Source organism: Botrytis sinoallii, assembly GCF_014898435.1.
Source record: "Botrytis sinoallii strain Bc 23 chromosome Unknown BSIN_003, whole genome shotgun sequence".
NCBI classification, from domain to species: domain Eukaryota; kingdom Fungi; phylum Ascomycota; class Leotiomycetes; order Helotiales; family Sclerotiniaceae; genus Botrytis; species Botrytis sinoallii.
This window is the reverse complement of record NW_024066030.1, coordinates 1,864,726-1,883,742: the sequence shown is the minus strand read 5'-3', so window position 1 is coordinate 1,883,742 and position 19,017 is coordinate 1,864,726. Positions and strand designations below refer to the sequence as shown.

At 43.3% G+C, this 19,017-nt stretch overlaps 4 protein-coding genes across 4 annotated transcripts; 2 read left to right on the top strand and 2 right to left on the bottom strand.

Annotated features, from left to right (window-relative positions):
• Positions 1 to 903: 903 nt before the first annotated feature.
• Positions 904 to 2,940, top strand: EAF02_002255 (uncharacterized protein; the record flags this gene model as incomplete). Its single annotated transcript, XM_038898303.1, has 5 exons — positions 904 to 931; positions 1,152 to 1,228; positions 1,404 to 1,558; positions 1,895 to 2,586; positions 2,843 to 2,940. The coding sequence occupies 5 exons, from the start codon at positions 904 to 906 to the stop codon at positions 2,938 to 2,940; spliced, it is 1,050 nt and encodes a 349-aa protein (XP_038761995.1).
• Positions 2,941 to 4,927: 1,987 nt separating this feature from the next.
• Positions 4,928 to 9,478, bottom strand: EAF02_002254 (uncharacterized protein; the record flags this gene model as incomplete). The annotated part of the gene is made up of 6 exons (XM_038898302.1): positions 4,928 to 8,181; positions 8,236 to 8,386; positions 8,442 to 8,742; positions 8,856 to 8,964; positions 8,991 to 9,132; positions 9,317 to 9,478. The coding sequence occupies 6 exons, from the start codon at positions 9,476 to 9,478 to the stop codon at positions 4,928 to 4,930; spliced, it is 4,119 nt and encodes a 1,372-aa protein (XP_038761994.1).
• A 1,945-nt stretch (positions 9,479 to 11,423) lies between these two features.
• EAF02_002253 (uncharacterized protein) lies at positions 11,424 to 13,242 on the top strand (the record flags this gene model as incomplete). Its single annotated transcript, XM_038898301.1, has 4 exons — positions 11,424 to 11,466; positions 11,523 to 12,880; positions 12,933 to 13,104; positions 13,151 to 13,242. 4 exons carry the CDS (start codon positions 11,424 to 11,426, stop codon positions 13,240 to 13,242), a joined length of 1,665 nt encoding a protein of 554 aa, XP_038761993.1.
• Positions 13,243 to 14,737: 1,495 nt separating this feature from the next.
• EAF02_002252 (uncharacterized protein) lies at positions 14,738 to 17,334 on the bottom strand (the record flags this gene model as incomplete). The annotated part of the gene is made up of 3 exons (XM_038898300.1): positions 14,738 to 16,922; positions 16,978 to 17,095; positions 17,223 to 17,334. 3 exons carry the CDS (start codon positions 17,332 to 17,334, stop codon positions 14,738 to 14,740), a joined length of 2,415 nt encoding a protein of 804 aa, XP_038761992.1.
• Between the last annotated feature and the right edge of the window lie 1,683 nt (positions 17,335 to 19,017).

Below are 19,017 nucleotides of genomic sequence, written 5' to 3'. Positions count from 1 at the left end.
TTGGGCCATTTCTATCCAGATACTTTGTGAATGTCCTCTTTGGAATACAATCATGACCTGGTCAACTTCTTCTGTTCTTATTATCACGTGCTCGGAGCTCCAAGGGTTTTGAGGTTAAAGCGATGTCAAAGTAGGGAATGTCAAATGTCTATGGGAACTTTTGAATCTAGTGAGTATCCGATCAAAAAGGTGATGCTAATAAGACTGTAGAGTTTAGATCTGTGACAAGACGAATTCATCAGGATCCCTATCTGCAGATGGATTCCATATGCCACCATTCATCAGGCAACATATGAAAACTTCACACAACTTTCACAAGCGGATTGTCATCTAATTACTTTTGTGTTTCCTACCAGCAGCTGTGAATATCATTGCATTCTTTGAAATAAGAGATTGCCATTGTTTTGAAAGCATGTACAAACAAACAGACAGCACCCATTATCTAGATGTCCACATCCACAACTACAACTACGTCCAGTACCAACTTTCACTTGATCTGGACCTTCACTTTCACCTTCAACACTTCTCCTTTAAATTACCGAGAGATTTCCAACACAATCGAAGGCCGTTATTGGCGACAATTGTTTCAACATTGGAAGTCACTGCTACATTTTAATTTTTAATCATACTGCCTACCTACCTAGGTAGGTAGGAATTGTAGGTACAAATTACGAATTGAATACCAAGTATCCACCCGACTTCTATTCACTCTCTCGGTTACACAATCTTGAAATACAAAACTTGATTTGGTAAATTTGTAAATCTCTTTTAAAAGAACAATCTTTCAACCCAGACCAACATCAGTCCTCTAGAGGGTGTTTATCATCGAGAAATCTCTCTTCTCTACTTCGTACCAACATTTCTTGGTTTCCCTGTAAACTTTTTCCTGCAAAGAAAACAGAGATGGAGTCGAAAGAAGATAAGCCACCATGTATGTTATCAACACAGGAGAATTCAGCTGTCTTTCCACGTGGGGCATAGAGATGCTCGAGGATCTGACCAAGTATCAATCTCGGGACAAGAATCTAATAAAACAACATCAAGTCGGCACTGATAATAAGCCAGACTCTCAAGCTCCTTCCTTACTATTCCATGTGGACTGATTCCTGTGGAATCTTTTGGATTTGTGCTGATCTTTTGTTCTTCGACAGGTGGCAGCCAGACTAGTACTCCTACAAACACAACCTCTCCCAATTCTCCAAAAGATGATTCTATTGGTAGATTGACTGCAAGTATTTTTCTCTCTCAATCTCATTTTCTCTTCGTCTTCCAGACTTCCATTCTAATTTGAATTCAATTTTGTATTCTCAGACTTCACACCTTGAAATTCTGAGCAGTGGCACTAATCCAAACCGCGGCCATTTTGTTTATCCTAAATGACCTATTACTGACTTCTCTTCAAGCGACAATCATCCATTCGAACACAGACCGATAAGACTCTCCCTCTACGTAAGATGAGCCAGGAATTCGACGCATTTTCTCAGAAAGTTGGTATAACTTCCCTTGAAGAAGCAAAGAATCACCTTCAAAATCTTGGTCCTGTACCTAAATTTCCCGAGTAAGTCTTGAAGTTTCTGCAGTTTTATCCCTTCACTCATTTCAGTCGTCATTTTTTCCTCGGCAATCATTGGAGCATGAATACATATGTACTTCAATCTGTTTTACTGCGGGCGGCTACGAGATTGCTTTACGTTCCGTCTTTTGGCGCATCTTCTCCTATTAAAGCATTTCATGTATTCGCAGAGCAGCTTTTTTCTTCATACTGCATCAATATTTTGTTCTGGACGATGCCCCCCCATGATGTGTCCCCAATACTTCTGTCTCTTCGATAGCTACTCTTACCGGCGTTCTTACAAACACTCGGTTATCAAGCATGGCTGACCCCTTCAATTAGTCCCGCGGAAATTGAAATTCGCAAATTGGTAGAGCAAGAGGAGAACAAAATCATCCAAGAGGAGCACAAGTCCATCAGACGTGATTCCATTAGCTTTTTGAAGCGTCGTACTTCTGAGCGCAAGACCAACCTCGCCACACCGACTTTGACAATCACAACCGAAAGTTTGAGAAACTCGCCAATGCTTTCTCCAGCAATCTCTCCAGCACGCTCCCCAACACCACCCGATTCTGCTGTGACACTCATGGACCTGGCAGCGTCAATTTTGGGTTCGAGTTCCACTGCAGATATGGTCGCCTCCCCTGATACTCTTCAATCTGATGAAGAGCAGACTGTTACAGCCCGGGATACACCTATCACATCGTATACTGGACCGTTTGGTATTCGCAACCTTCTGACTCCAATTGAGCAAGCAAATACTAACAGCCAAGGCCAAGCAGATGAGCATGCTGCTAGAAACGTTACGTCATCTTCTAGTGGATCGGCTAAACCTGTATTCCCTCCTCGTGTCTCCAGCATGGCCCCACCTCCACCAAATGTCGTCGCTGGCTGGGTAGGTGACGGGTATACTTCGAATTACGGAACTCCACCAACTTCAGCTGCGCAGACAATGGGAGCACACCCTTGGCAACAGAAAGCTGCTAGCTTTATAGTCACTCCTATTGTCCCTTCTTCTAGCCAACGAGACGCTCGTAAGTTTTCTCGTTTGATTAGTATAGCAATTTGTATTCTAGTTACAATCTTTCTCAGCTCTGTTTCTCTCTCTTCTATATTCACCAGGTCAACCCTAACACAACTACTCAGTCGAGTGGTTGTCTGGTGTCCCATTTAGTTCCTCTCACACTTTCGTAGCTGGTAGTTGCGAGGCTACCTCAGATCTTATCTCTAGCAGTGATGACTCCGAGTTTGAGTTTTGCAAGAAGAGAGCTAATATTAGTCCTGTCGCAGAAATGGAGCTTGAACACAAGAAAACCAAACCTGATGCTCTTAATGCTGATGGAGTCGAAAGTTCTGATGGTATCAGCGGTGTGCCTTCGCAACAGTAAAGGGACCCGAGGACGTCGATGGTAGATGACTGCATCAGATCAGCTTGCAAGCACGGCCGGGCTTTTTCAACTACGACTCTTTTGCCCAAGTGTTACTTAATTCCTCAGTCGTCCCATCCCGTCAGCCTATCCGGTCTTTCATACACACCATATCACCGCCACGACTCCTCTTTCACACCTGCGACATGTATTTTTAAGCGATATACCCCCGGCGTTGGGCGCATTCGATTTTCAAACTTAGAAACCTCCATATCGCTCTCAGCTTACGTCCACGGATGCTAGAGAGAAATTTGGGTGGATGGACATCTGTTTTCTTTTTGTGCGATCTTTGGGTTACATTTCGGACAGCTGGTCTTACTTTCCTCTGATTTCTACACTCGATGGATCTCCGGGCAGGATAGACAAGATAAGCAGAATTCGGTGCGGCTTTTGTGCTTAACCTCGCTTGGTTCATAGCGTGGGATGGATAGAACAAAATCTGCATTAGTCATATCAAACCAAAGATTCCTAGAGATTGAAGATTCAAGGAAATCAAATTTTGACATGTTACTTGAAGTATGCGCGTTTAAAGCATTTGACTTTGTATTTGAGTGACTGTATTGAAAGCGATTCATTATGACGAGAACTTTGAAACCCACTCGAGGAATATCTCATTCGGACAGGCAATCTTCCTTCTTCCACACGATGAATAGCCCGCATACCTGCATACCCACCACTTCTCTCTTTGAGCCACAATTCTCAAACCCCCAATTCTCATAAGCGCAAACCCACTCAAAGTTTCAACCCATGCATAAGATTCCTCATCCCTTATCCCCATCAACTAACCTTCCAGAACTTTCGCAACATCATCTGCTCCTTTGTCCTCCACATTCCCTACCATATAATTGCTACCTACCCATTCAAAAATCAAAATTCTACAGCCTTAATTTCTAACATCCTCCAAATCACGGCGTTTAGCTGAAGAAGGTGCGAGAATTCAAGTCAACTAGGTAATCAATACTGTTTCCTATGTTATGTTAAAATCTATAGCCAATACAGTATACATTAATGTCACCCATTATTCATTCAAAAAAAGACTGCGAGATAACGGAACCACTGCCTAGCTAGGTATGTAGAAGTGTGGCCTGCTGTAGTACACTTGTTAATGTTAGTTGCTACGAATGATGTTCGGACAAAACCGTCAATAACAATTGAAGCATAGAATTTTAATGCCTACACAAACATCTAAACTTATTACACTTCCAACCACTATACCGGAAATCGTAGTTCAGAAAATTGTCAGGAGTGCAAGGGTTGTAGTTCATAGCTGCTCATTTAAGTCATCCGATTTTTTATGTCTCTTTCCTTACCTATACACTCACAATCATCCAGGTCACCAAGAGCAAAAGGTTAATAGAACAATATAAATTCTCCTATCTACTATAATGAGTTCCACCGCGCAGATAGAAAGTAACTTCCCAAGAAGCACTTCCACCGGCCTTATGAGTTCACTACAGACGAAAGCCGAAGCTACGCCATCGGTGATCATGAAGATGCAATGCGAATTCAATCTCTTTTTATTTCCCGCTGTATCGTATTCATACCACCCAAGTATCACTCATAGCCATTGAAGACAGAAATCCTCCCTAATATGTGTGACCTTTTATGTGGCGAATATGAATTAAAAACTCCCGAATTCATCATGCTTGCTTCCATCTGATACATCATGATTTTCTCCTGGAAAGCAAATTTTCGTCGCATACTGTTTGCAGACATATGCGCTGTGTGAAGATCACAAATTTACCTCTGGTGTATGAATCTCTCCTCTCCCTCCCAAATTGAAACGAAAATACGTTTGATCGCGACTGAAATACTGATGTTGTGATGGTGAAGGGCGTGTAGCAAGATGAGTAGGCAAGATTTTGTACTATATCTCACGATGTCATTGAATAGAATGTCCAACAACCAACATGCTTTTCAAGATATCCAACGTCTTAGCATCCGATATCTAGACCAATTCCTCAGACTCTGATCGACTCAAAAGATGTTCAATGAGAGACCACTCCGACTGGAAGTCGAACTTGTCAGATCGTGCGCTCTGCATATCAGCGTCAAAACCGAATTCTAGATCATATTGCTTTTGGAATTCATGAAATACAGTCAATCGATCTTCTGTGTGTGGAAAGCAATCAAAGGATTCATCGTCAGAAAGTAGATCCTTGATGAGTCTATACAAGAATTCTTTGACAGCGTAGTCATGGCCGTGATTCAATCTAAAGCAAGATTCAAGACATCGATCGACCGCTAGCAGCATGCGATCGTTAGGACGAAATTTGATTGTACAGATGACTGTGCTGTCCAGGTTCATATGATTGTTATTACTTGTCAAAGCAGATTTGAATACAAAGTAACTACCGGTCTTCTTGGTGGCCTCAACTGCATCTTGTTCCGGAAGAGTGGGTAAAGCGTTGTTTTGTCGAGCCCATGCTTTATGAATTTTTGGAAATGGTCCGCTACGACAGTACATTGCGAAAACCTTTTGACGGTAGGCGTAGATTGACTTCTGAAATGTAGTTCCAAACGTAAGAGGAGCCGCGAGAATACCAGTGTAATATATTTGATGTGCAGTTGGACGATTAATTGTAAATGTCTCGGAGTCATCCACAATCTCTTGGCAGACATTGGCATGAGCAAGGCTTTCTGCTAGAAGACATGCGATCGAACAATATTTGATACCACCATTGGGACCACAGCCATGACATAGGACCATAGGACTGTCTATTGTAGCGTGATAATGGCCATTGCAATAAGTACAGTCGAAGGGTATTCGAGCTGTATCTGGTTCCGTATGTGTACGTGGACCTGAATTAATGATGGCACTGCTTGATAGTTGTTGTCGACTCCAACCATTGGAAAATTCAGATAATTTGTGTCCTGAAGCATCACAACTTGCTACACTTGCTTGCCGAGCAGGTGTCTGACTTCCTAGAGTGGCAGTTTCTGTAGTACTCAAGTTTAGGGAGTCCAAATCCATCAGAAATGGGCGAAAGCTCCGAGGTTGCGGCCCATGAATAGTCAATGTAGAGCTAGTAATTGCAACAGGCTCACAGACAGGTATCGAAGTGGTTTCCGTAGATAGCGCGGTGTCTTCATTGCCAGTACAAGCCTCTGAGATGAATGGTTCTGCAGCTTCAGATGCGTTATCGACAATATTATTTACAGATGCACTATCAGAGAGAGTTGAGGTAGCGATTGTAGGAGCATTGTCAACAGCACAAAGATCGTGGACTGATCTGATTTTACCAACAGCAGAAACCAGTGATGCTGCTAGTGGCAAGACTCGTGGATAAACTTTTGAATTGGAGACTCTAAGAGAGCTATTCACTATAGGTTTCGTGATCATGATCTCAGAAACGGACGCAGGTCTTTCGAGATCGACAGTAGGATCAGGGCTTTCCTCATCATCGTCAAAAATAAAGGGACCTGCGGTCATCGTGGCGTTAGCTGAATAACTTCGGAATCGTTTTTCGACTCTCTGGTCGGGATCATCAAAATTCCCTAGATAAATTGGTGCATCACGACTCAAAGTACGTCCAGGAGGTGTTTGACAACGAGGTGATGATTTTCCAGACAAAATTGTAGTGGTGTCTTCGACTTTGGGCTCGGTTCCAATTGTACTAATAGAGCCCTCCTTCATGGCACCATAGTTGATGGATATTCTTGCCTTAATTTCATCGATTAAGGTCCGAGTGGGTTCAACGTCTGGAGAAGCCCCGATTTTAGCGAGTTTGGAGACATCTTCAGCCGAATATTCGTTAGAGAGATTGGCTTGTTGTCTCGAAGGTACGGGTGATAATATGACTGCTCCCGGTTGAATTGAAACCTTTGATTGGCCGTGATAAATGTCAGCCTCAATAATAGCTCCGGTATCAAGGTCTGAGCTTGGTAGAAGAGGTTCTTCTGGCAGGATTTCAGACTCTCCTTTAGCTGGAATTTCTGAGTTTACCTGTGGCAAGACCTCTTGTACCATTACGATCGTAGACTTCTTTTTGGTAGCTTCAAGGATTTGTTGTGTGTCATTCTTTGAAGGCGAGACCATTTCTGGAAAGTCTTTTAAACTCTCGATCTCAAACTTCTCGCCCCTCTTTGAAGTAGCGACTGTAGTCTGAGTTGGTATCTTTGTGGGTACGTCTATCTTCTTTCGACCAAATTTACAACTGGGTGGGACTTTGGTAGTAGCGGAAGTATCTTTGTGAGCTTTGGAAGAATGTGCTACACGAGTCTGTTGAGTAGCTTGTGGGCCCTTTTGCTTGATAGGCTTGGGTTTCACGATCTTCCAATTCGAGTCATCCTCTATTAATGGATTCGTGGCATCGTCGAAATGGTAATTCAATGGGTCAGATGCAATGGAAGGAGTTGCCTGGCTAATGATCTCAGAAGTTTGACTTTTAGTCTCCGCCACTGCAGACTCAGGTTCGCTTTCCTGCTTCAAAACCTTCTTTGCGTTATTTTTACCCTTTGTCTTCTTCTTCTTCTTCCTTGGCGCTGTCTCTGTCTTTGGCTCTGAAATATCTGGAATTAACAGCGGCGAAGTAGAACGAGGTGAAAATGAGCTGCCTCCATTGTTAGGTGTACCTGAAGCAACGGCCTCAACGACTGTGATCTCCTCGGAAGGCTCATCTAACGTTGGAACGGTGCGTATATGAGTTACAGACCAGCTTTCCGATCCCATTATCGAGTCCAATCCATGGATGTTGATATTTTGAACAAAATCTTCCAAGACACTTCTAGCCGCAGCTTCTCCTGGTTCCTCCCTGTTTCTTTCCAAAGTATTGAGTTTATGGAGGCATTCATGATACCTTGAGGAACGTCGAACATCCGTACCCTGGACTTTGGTAACTGTGAAACTTGACTTTTCCATGCGTTTATCCTTCTCTACACGAATGAGCGCGTTTTCAATTTCGTTCATTTGGATAAGTTCAATGAGGAAAAGGTCTACAATCGGTTTGAGTTTGGCAGATTCTATACCCTCAGCCCCTCCGTACAGGTTACGGTGAAGATTCTGCCTGGATTCACCCATATCGATTGCTGTGATATGAAATAGCTTGGACGCTGCAGCCTTTTCTACGAAGGGTATATCCGGCTCCGTCAAATGGGCGTAGTACTCTGCGAGTTGAACCTCTTTTCCAGAGTAAAAATCATTTGCTAAAGCCCGAAACTCATAGGAGTTTTGCTTCATTCCACTTTTGGGAAAGATTGTTTCTAATCATCTTTAGCAGATGCAACATTCCACGACGAATAATTGCCCAGACTCACGATATAAGACGTCCCAAGCCAATGTATCTCTGTTTACTTTGTTGAATCCCTTGAACCAAGTTCCCGCCTCCGTGCTGATCTCGTATGGAACTATGAAAGGAGCACGTACGCCTAGTCGAACTGCGCGTGAAAAGATTGCTGGATTCCAGCCCTAATCAATTGCTTAGTAAACTGTTAGAAACCGCAATTGAAGGTTCATGACATACCCAATGAAAGAATTCACGGCTTTCAGACTTAATGATCTTTTCCGCCATTTTTTCCTGCGAAGTAAGCCACGAGAGGAGGCCGTTCGTTCCTGCTACTGGATGTGGGTCAAAATATTGATATCGTTGGAGGATAGGTTCGCGCTGATCGAAATGAATAAGTCTTCCTACAAGATCTCCTACTAGACTTATATTTCGAATGTTGAGTAACTGGAAGAGGCCAGGATTGTTGTTATTTAATATGTTAGCTATGGTCGTTGCTGTTGTGCTGTTGTCAATCGCTGGAAGCTCCTGCCGATCTTGACTGAGAATGTAAGTTAGTATTTGGTGGCAAGAGTGAGAGTTTTCCAGCTTGAAATAGAACGAGTTTCAAGAGAGAGAAACAGAAGGAATGAAGAGAATATGATGTTTACTGACTCTTCTACTTGCTTGAAGACCTCTTCAACTGAGCCAGAACGAACAGTTGTGGTTTTTGATGATATGCTTCCGTGTTTTATGGTACTGGAATGCGTTGAATTACTCAAATCTCGAGGTTTTTTGCGGTTAGAGGACTTGAAGTTTGATCATTAAGATCTGAATTGTTGGAATTGTTGGAATTGATCAATTCAGCGTGTGGTACAACTAGATTGTCCCAAACATTATCTGTTTTAGAGAACTGAAGATCAGCCTCTTCTGGTGTTGATGAATTGTTGTCCTATTTGATTTGTTAGAAAGAGAAGAGAAGAATATCTTTGGTAAAATTAAAGCTTTGGTTAAGGTAGGATGGTAACAATCTCTGTGGGGATGGCGACTAAGCAAGAAGAGTTTCTTCGAAATCACTCTCACCCATTGACCGGCCGACCAGTATAGAGTGTGAGAAAGAAAAACAACTTTCTTACCATCATATCTATATCTATCAGTGATTCAGTCATGGAGACTGGAGATTTTAGTCTTGGAAATCTCATGGCAGTGCATCGAGTTTGAACATTTTTGTGAGAAGGGGGAAAAAGTTGTTGAGAAGGTGGAAGAGCAAAATTATCAATAACTTCGCTTGGAGGCATCTGATAGATCAGCTGTGTTGGAACAATAGTCAGCAATCCCAAAGGGGTATCGCGTGCTTCATATACTGCTACTGCTACAACGTATAAAAGAACGGAGCTTCAACAACCAACGAGAATGAGATCAAATCAAAATCTATGCAGCTGCATATCTTCCTTCACTGGACTCATTCTCTTTCATGGACACTTTTTTATTCTATTGGCTCATTACCATATTGAACACTCTGCTTGACAACTTTTCACCATACAAACGAGCAATAGACATTAAATAACAGACAAGGATGGAATTCATTGGTACTTGTCTTTGCCTTGCTTTGTTACAATCGTACTTGAACGCAATATTGTCACCATGTTCACAATCAATCTTCTTACACCGTACACAGTGCTCTTAGCTACGTTTTTACCCAATCATAGCCCCATTTGGAACAAAAGAGTGTGCAGCAGATAGAAAGGGGGTATCTTGATGCTTCCCCATTGTCAACTCAGATGAAACTTACAATCACAACTATCAACCATCTCTTTCAACCCCCCCATATGGCCCTTTTTGTCCAATACTTCTGAAAGATCTTCCATAATCACATCTCTACTACGTGGACTTTAGACTGGAGGAACATTGTACTTTGTGAAACTTAGGGATATATGTCTTTGGAAAGTACTAAACCTTTATTTCTTGAAGATGTATTGAATCATATATGTATGTAGCAAGTACTATTCTAATATCCTCGACCCCAATACAACAAGTGGAAGCAAACTCACATTTACAATAGGTGGGCAAGAAAACAGCAAACTTTATGGGTTGAAATGGGGCCACAATCATTTTGGCATCAAATAGCTTCATTATGTGAAGTCTTGACCACGATCTTTGTTAACATCGCTCTCTCTGTGGCACCCCCTCTTCCTTTGGCAAATTCGTAATACAGGCATAGAACTTCTCAACTATCAAGCTCACCACCAGGTGTTCATACTTGATCATAACTGCTTGTGGGAGAAAATGAGAGGCTCTGTGTATTGTGTTACATTATGGGAACTGCCAATAAATATAACTCAATATGGATCTCTAGATGAGAAGAATCAAAGGGGAATCATAAGACTTGTACGTGAAGGGATGAAAAGCATCTTATTTGCTAAGTAATTGCGTCTGATACTTATTATACTCACAAGACTCACATACTATAACTTTTACAGCAATCAATAATGAAGCAAACAGATATCACAACTTTTACTCACCTAGAAAGCAGTGACAATGATACATTGTATACATGATTCATAAATAAAGGGGAAATGATGACTGCTTTCATGATCTGATATGATTGTTCCTTTAATAGAGTTTGCAATCTATATCAGATCATTCCACCTTTCCCTCCTTTCTCCCTCTTCATGTTCTCCTATTCAAAAGGATCCTGTCCTAACATTTGCATGCTGGGACCAAAAGAATCTTTCATAAGTACCTACTAGTGATGTAAAACCAGAAAGCAAATATCACCATTGTAGATTATAAAGCCATGATATGATAAAAACTGAATCAAGTGAAGTGAAGTGAAGTGAAGTGAAGTGAAGTGAAGGAAAGTAAAATGACGTTGAACTTTCCTAAATATCACCCTTACATAATTAATCATGTGATCCGAGCAGAATCTCTGCACTAGCTCGAGCCTAATCTCGGACTAGGCTGAACGCAGATCCTCGATTTTTTTTACCATTAGTATGAGCAAGCGCATTCGATTGTTCAGAACTTGCATGACTTTATTTGTTCCTTCAAACTCCCCAAAAGATCAACAATCTAACCATCAATTATCATAACATTTGTCAAAGACACAAACTACCATTTCCTCTGATCTGCTTGTCGTGCATTTCATTAACAAAGAAAATTCCTTTTCACGACACAACCTGATCTTCAAAAAGATCTCTACGTTTCCCTTCTCATTTCTGAGCCTAGGAAATCAAAGAAACAATGGCCGATCAACCCAGCATCACATCTATCCTGGCTGCTTTGGGTAAATTTTCTCTCCTAGATATCAAAGGGGAAATTTGGAAACTAACTTTTTTTCAGCAGCGCAGCGTCCCAATGCGACCCCTCCGCAGAATCAGCAGCCTGCATACCAGCCTCCTCAACAACAGCCAAATCCCTATGCACAAGCCGGCGGCTACTCTCTACCTCAACCTACAAACTCGGGTAGTGTTGATCTCAGCGGTATCAAGCCTGTAAGCTCCGGAACTGTTAGTATTCAAGATGCCATCGCAAAGGCGAAGGTGATTGCTGCTGAGAAGGGTGTTGCCTACGACAGAGCTCCATCTTATGTTGGACAACCCCCTATGCCTTCCGGTAGACCATATAGCCCAAGATCTAGATCCAGATCGCCACAGCCAACACGTCGCGATGCCTTTCGCGATAATTTCAACCCATATCGCGATGAAAGACGAGGCCCACCAGGAAGAGATTATCGCGAACGTTCATTCTCCCCCGGAGTACGAGGAAGAGGCCCATCCGATGCTTTCCCACCTCCACATGGAGGCGCAGGCGGTTATGCTCGTGAACGTTCTCCAATACGCGGCGCAGAAGACAATGTTGAATCGATCTCAATCGAGTCGAATCTTGTGGGATTGATCATTGGTAGACAGGGCGAGAATTTAAGAAGAGTGGAATCAGAAACTGGTTGCAGAGTACAATTCATTACTGGTCCTGATGAAACAGGTCCTTTCAGAACCTGCAAAATCACTGGTCCTCGTGCTCGCAGAGCGGATGCCAAGGCCGAAATTACTCGCATTATCGATGACAGTGGTTTGGGCCCACTTTCAGACAGGGCTCCAAGAGAGCAGAATGCCACCCGAGATTCATCGCATCAACCCGCATTGAGAGATGGCGAGGATAGTATGCAAATCATGGTTCCGGATAGAACAGTTGGCCTTATTATTGGCCGCGGTGGAGAGACTATCAGAGATCTTCAAGAGCGAAGCGGCTGCCATGTCAATATTGTTGGAGAGCAGAAGAGCGTCAACGGACTTCGACCAGTCAATCTCATCGGTACTCGAGAGGCCGCTGCCATGGCCAAAGATTTGATTATGGAGATTGTAGAGAGTGATAGTAAGAGCGCACCAAAGGAGCGTGCACCCGCCCCTAGAGAGAACAATCGTGACGCTGGTTATGGTGGTTACGCAAGTGGTGGCGCTAGTGGTGGTGGCCAAGGAGATAAGATCAATGATTCAATCTTCGTACCTTCCGAGGCTGTAGGCATGATTATCGGCAAAGGCGGCGAAACGATCAAAGACATGCAGAACACGACCGGTTGCAAGATCAATGTAACCCAGTCTTCGGGACCAGGTGAGGTTGAACGTGAAATTGGCCTTGTAGGATCTCAGCAAGCTATAGCAGCTGCCAAGCGAGCCATTGAAGATAAGGTTGATGCTGTGGTAAGTGAAAATCATTACTTTCGTCTTTGTAACACTTTCTAACTTCTAGAAGCAACAGAAAAACAATGGAGGTGGTGGCGGAGGTCATCGTAATAACCGTGGACAACAAAATCAACAGAACGATTATGGAGACCGTGGCTATTCCCAACAATCATATGCCCAACCACAAGGACAACAGGGACAACAGGCTGCCCCAAGTGGCGCCGAAGACCCCTATGCAGCTTGTAAGTTTCATTCCTGGTCAAATTTGAACTTTACTGACAAAATTAGATGGTGGATACGCCAACTATGCACAGCTTTGGTATCAGGCATTGGCCGCGCAAGGTCAAGGTGATACAACCAAGCCGCCAGGAACTTCGTAATTTTACGACAGTGATTACCAGTCGTAGGATGATTCGACATTTGACTTGCATGATTCGTATGACTTGCATGACATACGCTGAGACCATGACGTTCGATTCATTTTCATCGATATAGTATGCCTACATTGCACATGATGACGATGACCGAGAACCTTCGTACTCTTTCATTACTGGCCTGATATTGGTATACTTTCTTCACTGAGTTGATCACGCAGCCCAGGATACTCTAACTTATGGATACACGATATAGTATGCTCTACCTACTACGTTTACGATTTTTGATGATGCTTTATCAAACAAAATTCCGGAGAAGAAAACCCCCAAAAAATGATACCGACGAACCAGATCTTATCTATTTGTAGATGATGACCAAACGCGTGCCATCTACTTTGCGCTGTGCAATGCAATTGATCTGACAATCTGCTTCTGCTTGACAACCATGATTTGGGCTTTTCTCACCGGGTATGATCTGCTTGCAATCTTGATATTCATGCATGAACGTCTTCTCCAATGGCTCCTATTTACAATTGTTCTTGATGCTCTGGTCAGCACAACCACTCTTGTCGATTCAAATATCGACCTTGAACTTTTTGATTCAGATGTGAGGCTCACGCAAGCAATTCGGTTTGCCTGGTGAGCATGGTCTGATTTGGTCTGGAAATTTTTCGATTTAATGCTGCATGCATGACTTGATCGCAACAGATGATACTGATAACTTGCTTGCTTTGCTGAGTAATTTTGAACTTTTGGCTTTTGCTATTGCTTGCTCGCTTCGTGGATGACTGCGCGACCAATGGTCAATCGGATTATTCCTTTACTTTCTTACTTGCGCTTGATGGGTACCACTTATCAGATAGGCATTATTTGGATTGGTGTGTGGGATGGGTGGTGGGTAATACATACAAAAAGTCATTAATGGTCAGGAGTGGTGGATGGGGTTTATTGGTCGGTAATGTTTGTAAGATAGGTACAATAAAAAATCGTTTATTATGTTTGGAGAGTTCCTGTAGAGCAAATGCTGGTTTGAGTCCTGCGTGTGGGTCGGAAATGTATCTTGATATCTTACGAGTGTTGATGGATCTTTGTCTTCACAATGGGAGGCACTGAATCGTCGGAGATTTAAAGTAGGATCGTTCCAAGATCTGTTGGCGCTTTTCTAAATATTTGATCACTCCAAGTGCCTACTCTCAATCAATCTTTGGCTTTCAAGATTCTAGTTTGAACGATTTGATCCCAATTATCTCACATTCTCACATAATACTGACTGATGATGTGATATATACGTAGATACATAAACATAAATAGCGTTAACTTCATTCGTTTCCTAATCTTCTATATACATGAAAATTACATCATACCCAACCGAGTTCGTAAAGATGTCCGATTCCAAAATCATTAAACATAACTCATCAAAAAAGCTCCCCTTTCCTCATCACCCCCCCCCAATCTTCTACCAGTATTCCCACCAGATTATCTCATCACATTCCTTCCTGATTTAGAAACTAAAGCTTCCCTCGACTCTCAAATCTCGACTCGAGAATCCCACCTTGATACCGAATTCTCCCTCTGGAATTCTCCACTCCTGTAATTCCACATCCCAGAAACTGATATCTCTGCGCATCAACTCGAATGTGACGGTTTTATTTTCACCCGCGTTCAAGCCGATTTTTTCGAATCCGCGCAATTGCTTGACGGGGGTTTCGCTGCCCTCGATTTCGGGGACGGTGATGTAGAGTTGGGGGACGGCAGCGCCGGAGTAATTTCCTGTGTTGGAGACGCTGGCGCTGACGGTGTAGACTGGAGTCCAGAGATCGGGGTTTCCGCCGGGAATGGAGGCATTGGCGGCCATGGGGGCAGGGGTGGAGGACAGGGTTTCGTTGGAGATAGGGGTGATGCTTAGGGAGGAGAGATCGAAGGTGGTATAGCTGAGACCGAATCCGAATTCGTAGAGGACGGAAATGTTATGGTAGTCAAAGTATCGGTAATCGATCAGAAGACGTTCGGTGAAATCTGATTGCCATGCACCTGGTGCGGTTGAGTTTACACTAGTGGTGATGGGTGCGAAGTCATAATCAGAAGCATTGTAGGCGATGGTGTAAGGAAGATGTCCAGAGGGATTGTAGGCACCGTAGAGGACATCGACTAAACTATTTCCAATTTGGTCGCCAGAGAGATGGGTAGCGAGGATAGCGGTAACGTTGGGGTGGTCAGCCCATGGCATGAGGTTCAAACCTGTAGCTTGAGAAATAACGACGGTATTACTGCAATTTGCGGCAACTTGCTCTACGACGGCATCACCATCCCAGTCAAATGACAAGGAAGTTCTGTCATCACTTTCGGATGCGTAAGACTTGATGAATACTAAGCATACGTCTGGGATTGGGTAGACAACGCCTGAGAAGCCTCCATCGGTGGCCAATTGGGTGTTGTTCAAGATAGCTTGAACCATTGAGCCGTCCTTAAAAGCACGAGCTTTGATAGCCTCAAGAGGAGTAACAAGTTGAGAAAAACGTCCAGATCCAGATCCACCACCAATAGGCAAACATCCATACTCGTAGTCTTTGTCATGAGGATAAGGACCGTTTGTCAACTCGCCTGCAGCATTTCCGAAAACTCCAATACGCTTAGGAGCTTTGAGAGGGAGGGCGTTGTTGGTGTTCTTGAGAAGAACGGTTCCAGCAGCACCGAGTTCGCGAACCAACCAGCTGTGATTTCCACGGACATCAACATCAGCGGCACCCATTGAAGAGGTCCAGTTTGATGCATAGATAGATGGCTCGTTGAATTGATTCATCTGTGGGTAAGCACCAGATGAAGGGTCGATGAGAGGGAAATCTTTGTCTTGTTCGAGGAAGAAATATGGAGTCATGACTCGAAGAGCCATGTCGTTGAGACGCTCAAGGGTGACGGATCCGTTGCTTACAGCAGTAGTAAGGTTGGAACCGAAGTATGTTGGAATTCCAGGGGCCATTGGGTCCCACCATTCAGCTCCAGGCATGGTCATATCCAAACCAGCATTGGCAGAGGCAACACCAGCATGTGTTCCCATCCAATCAGATACAACAAATCCTTGGAAACCAAGCTCAGTCTTGAGCAGGCCGTTCAAGAGTTTGGAGTTTTGACAGGCGTAGGATGAGTTAACTCTGTTGTAAGAGCACATGACGTTTGCAACTCCAGCGCGAATGGCATTGTAGAACGGCCACATGTACAACTCGTGGATAGTTCTATCTTCAACATTTGCGGAGACAGAGAGTTGCTGGGTGTCATTTGGGAACCAGTTTGCATCGAAAATACCTGCAGTATTTCGCTGCGTCTCTTGTTCATATGCAAGGAAATGTTTGGCGCTTGCTTGAACACCTTGTGATTGGACACCGACAATTGTCTCTTCCATTGCAACACCAGTGAGATAAGGATCTGGAGAAAATCCTTCCCAATTTCTTCCTGCCATAGCACTTCTGCCAAGAGGACCAGCTACAGGTCCCAAGAAGACATGGGCACCTTTACCGCGAAACTCAGCACCAAGGTATTCTCCTCTAGTGTTCATGAGACTTCTATCCCAAGATGCAGCGGTAGTAAGACCAGCAGGGAAGACGGTGACATAATCAGCTTGTCTCAAGGAGGCTGGTCCATCTTGAAGACAGAGTCCCTTGAATCCAACTCGTGGGATTGGTGCAATGTTACTTATGACAAAATCAGCAAAGAATAGATTGACACGAATATGATCTCATCACTTACCCAACACAAGGTCCATTTGCACCAGTCAGAAGTGATGCCTTCTCCTCAGCTGTGAGATTACCGATGAAAGCATTGGCCTTTACGAGAGCAGCCTCCCATCCTGTGCCTTGCAATTCAGCTGGAAGAGATGTTAGTATTGTCTAAGTTCGAGTAGTTCAAGGGATCTTGAGTGCTATAGACCGAAGGCTAATCACGTTCGTAGAACGAAATACCATCGTGGAAATGTGAAAGGGAGGAGAACGTACGAGAAGGATAGACTGGTGGAGATGTTTCGAACAAAGAAGAATCCCAAGCCTGGCCATTGACAGTAGCAATGCAGCCAGCGAGGACCGAGATGATATCGAGTAAAGGAGCCATTGTAACTTGTCTACTGGAACTGCTTCCTTCACTTCTCTGGACGATCTCTCCTACTTATATAAACTTCATGATGGTAGATCTTCGGGAACTCATTCCTATCCATAAACAAATTCATTACGAAGCATACTGAAGAAATTAGCTGGGGAGAACAATGACCCGGCATAAACGTCATCTCTCACTCCCCAATGGCACTTTCCCACGAAAACGGTTCAATATGATCGGTCTATGGAGTACTTTTAAATCTCCACTTGTGGAGAAAACGAGTTCCCCATGGCGAAAAATGGCCGAAATAGTACCGCAAGGCAATCCCACCGGAGTCAATTTGATAATTTCATCCCACTTTCGCCAACATCTGGAGTATCATCGGGGAAACGAAAATATTTGTGTGGGGAATTTGGGGAACTCGTGATGGTCGGGAAATTTAAGTCGTGGGGAATTGGGGATTTTCCATGTAAAAAAAAAGCGTACAGACTCCAGAGTTAATTATGGTTTTCTCAAGTTCCCAACACGAGGGTTACGAGCAAAACAGAAAAGGCAAAACGAAAGATACGAGGGTATCTGGAAGTTCTAATTTTCAAGCCACAAGCATTGCCCTGAAGGCTTGAATATTATTAGAAATAGGTATGTCAAACACCTATTCAAAGATGCTCAAAACATCCATTGACAACTTGGGTAGTATCCTTGCCTCCCATTTGTTCAATTGAAATAACGAAAAATCATGCTTCCAAAATTGACAAGGAAACAACTCTTGCAGCAGGCTCCGAACTCAGGTCACCGCCGCCTGGCTATTGACGCCCACATAAATGGGATGAACGCATTATAGGAATACTTCGTACAACTTGCAAGTAGTCCCCAGCTTCTTCCCCAGTCCGGGCGGAGTCACTTGATTCCTCTCCTCCGCTACTCTGAATCTATGATGGCGTGTGCCGTTGTATCCTTTTTATTACCCTACGTACCATACGAGTACTCCCAACGGTAAACCATTTTTACTCCAAGAAGTCTGAGCTTTTAATTCTCCACTGAAAGCACCGTTCCAACTTCCAAGATTATTCGAGAAGGTGTTGTGCACGGAGGATGACATGACGGCAATGACAAGCATGAAAAAATATAGCAAAATCTCTCCATAAGAATATTATTAAGCGCTTTTTTAAGGCTAATGTTCGGCATTCTTGGATGGATGTATTCGACTAATTCCGATCTAACAGTAATTTACTTCCCATGAGCCCATCAATCCCGAACAGATTATATCTCTGCAATGGATTTCTAAGAATTCCAAGAATCCCTAAAGAATCATCATACAATACCAAAATCCTATTAATTTCATTGATCAAATAAGGTTATACATGATTCTAAAACTCAAAATCCTAAGTATGTTCCGGTGGACAGGTTTTAGGGATATAGGCCCTTTTTGATATAGAGATCGACAGGGGTATCGTTATAAAGAGGACATCCTCATAGGATCCATATAGAGAGATGTTGCTGTAATAGGATTTTGATTTGAAGAGATATAATCGCGAGCCGCGACCTACAAGATCGGTGTAGACATTACTCGGCTAGCTACTCAATCTTATGGCATTTTTGAAGGACCTAGCAGTAGAATGATAGAATAATCTCTCAGTAGATTGGTATTATCTGGTTATGCTGACCATCCCTCCATGGTGATTTAGGATGTATCGTTCCAAG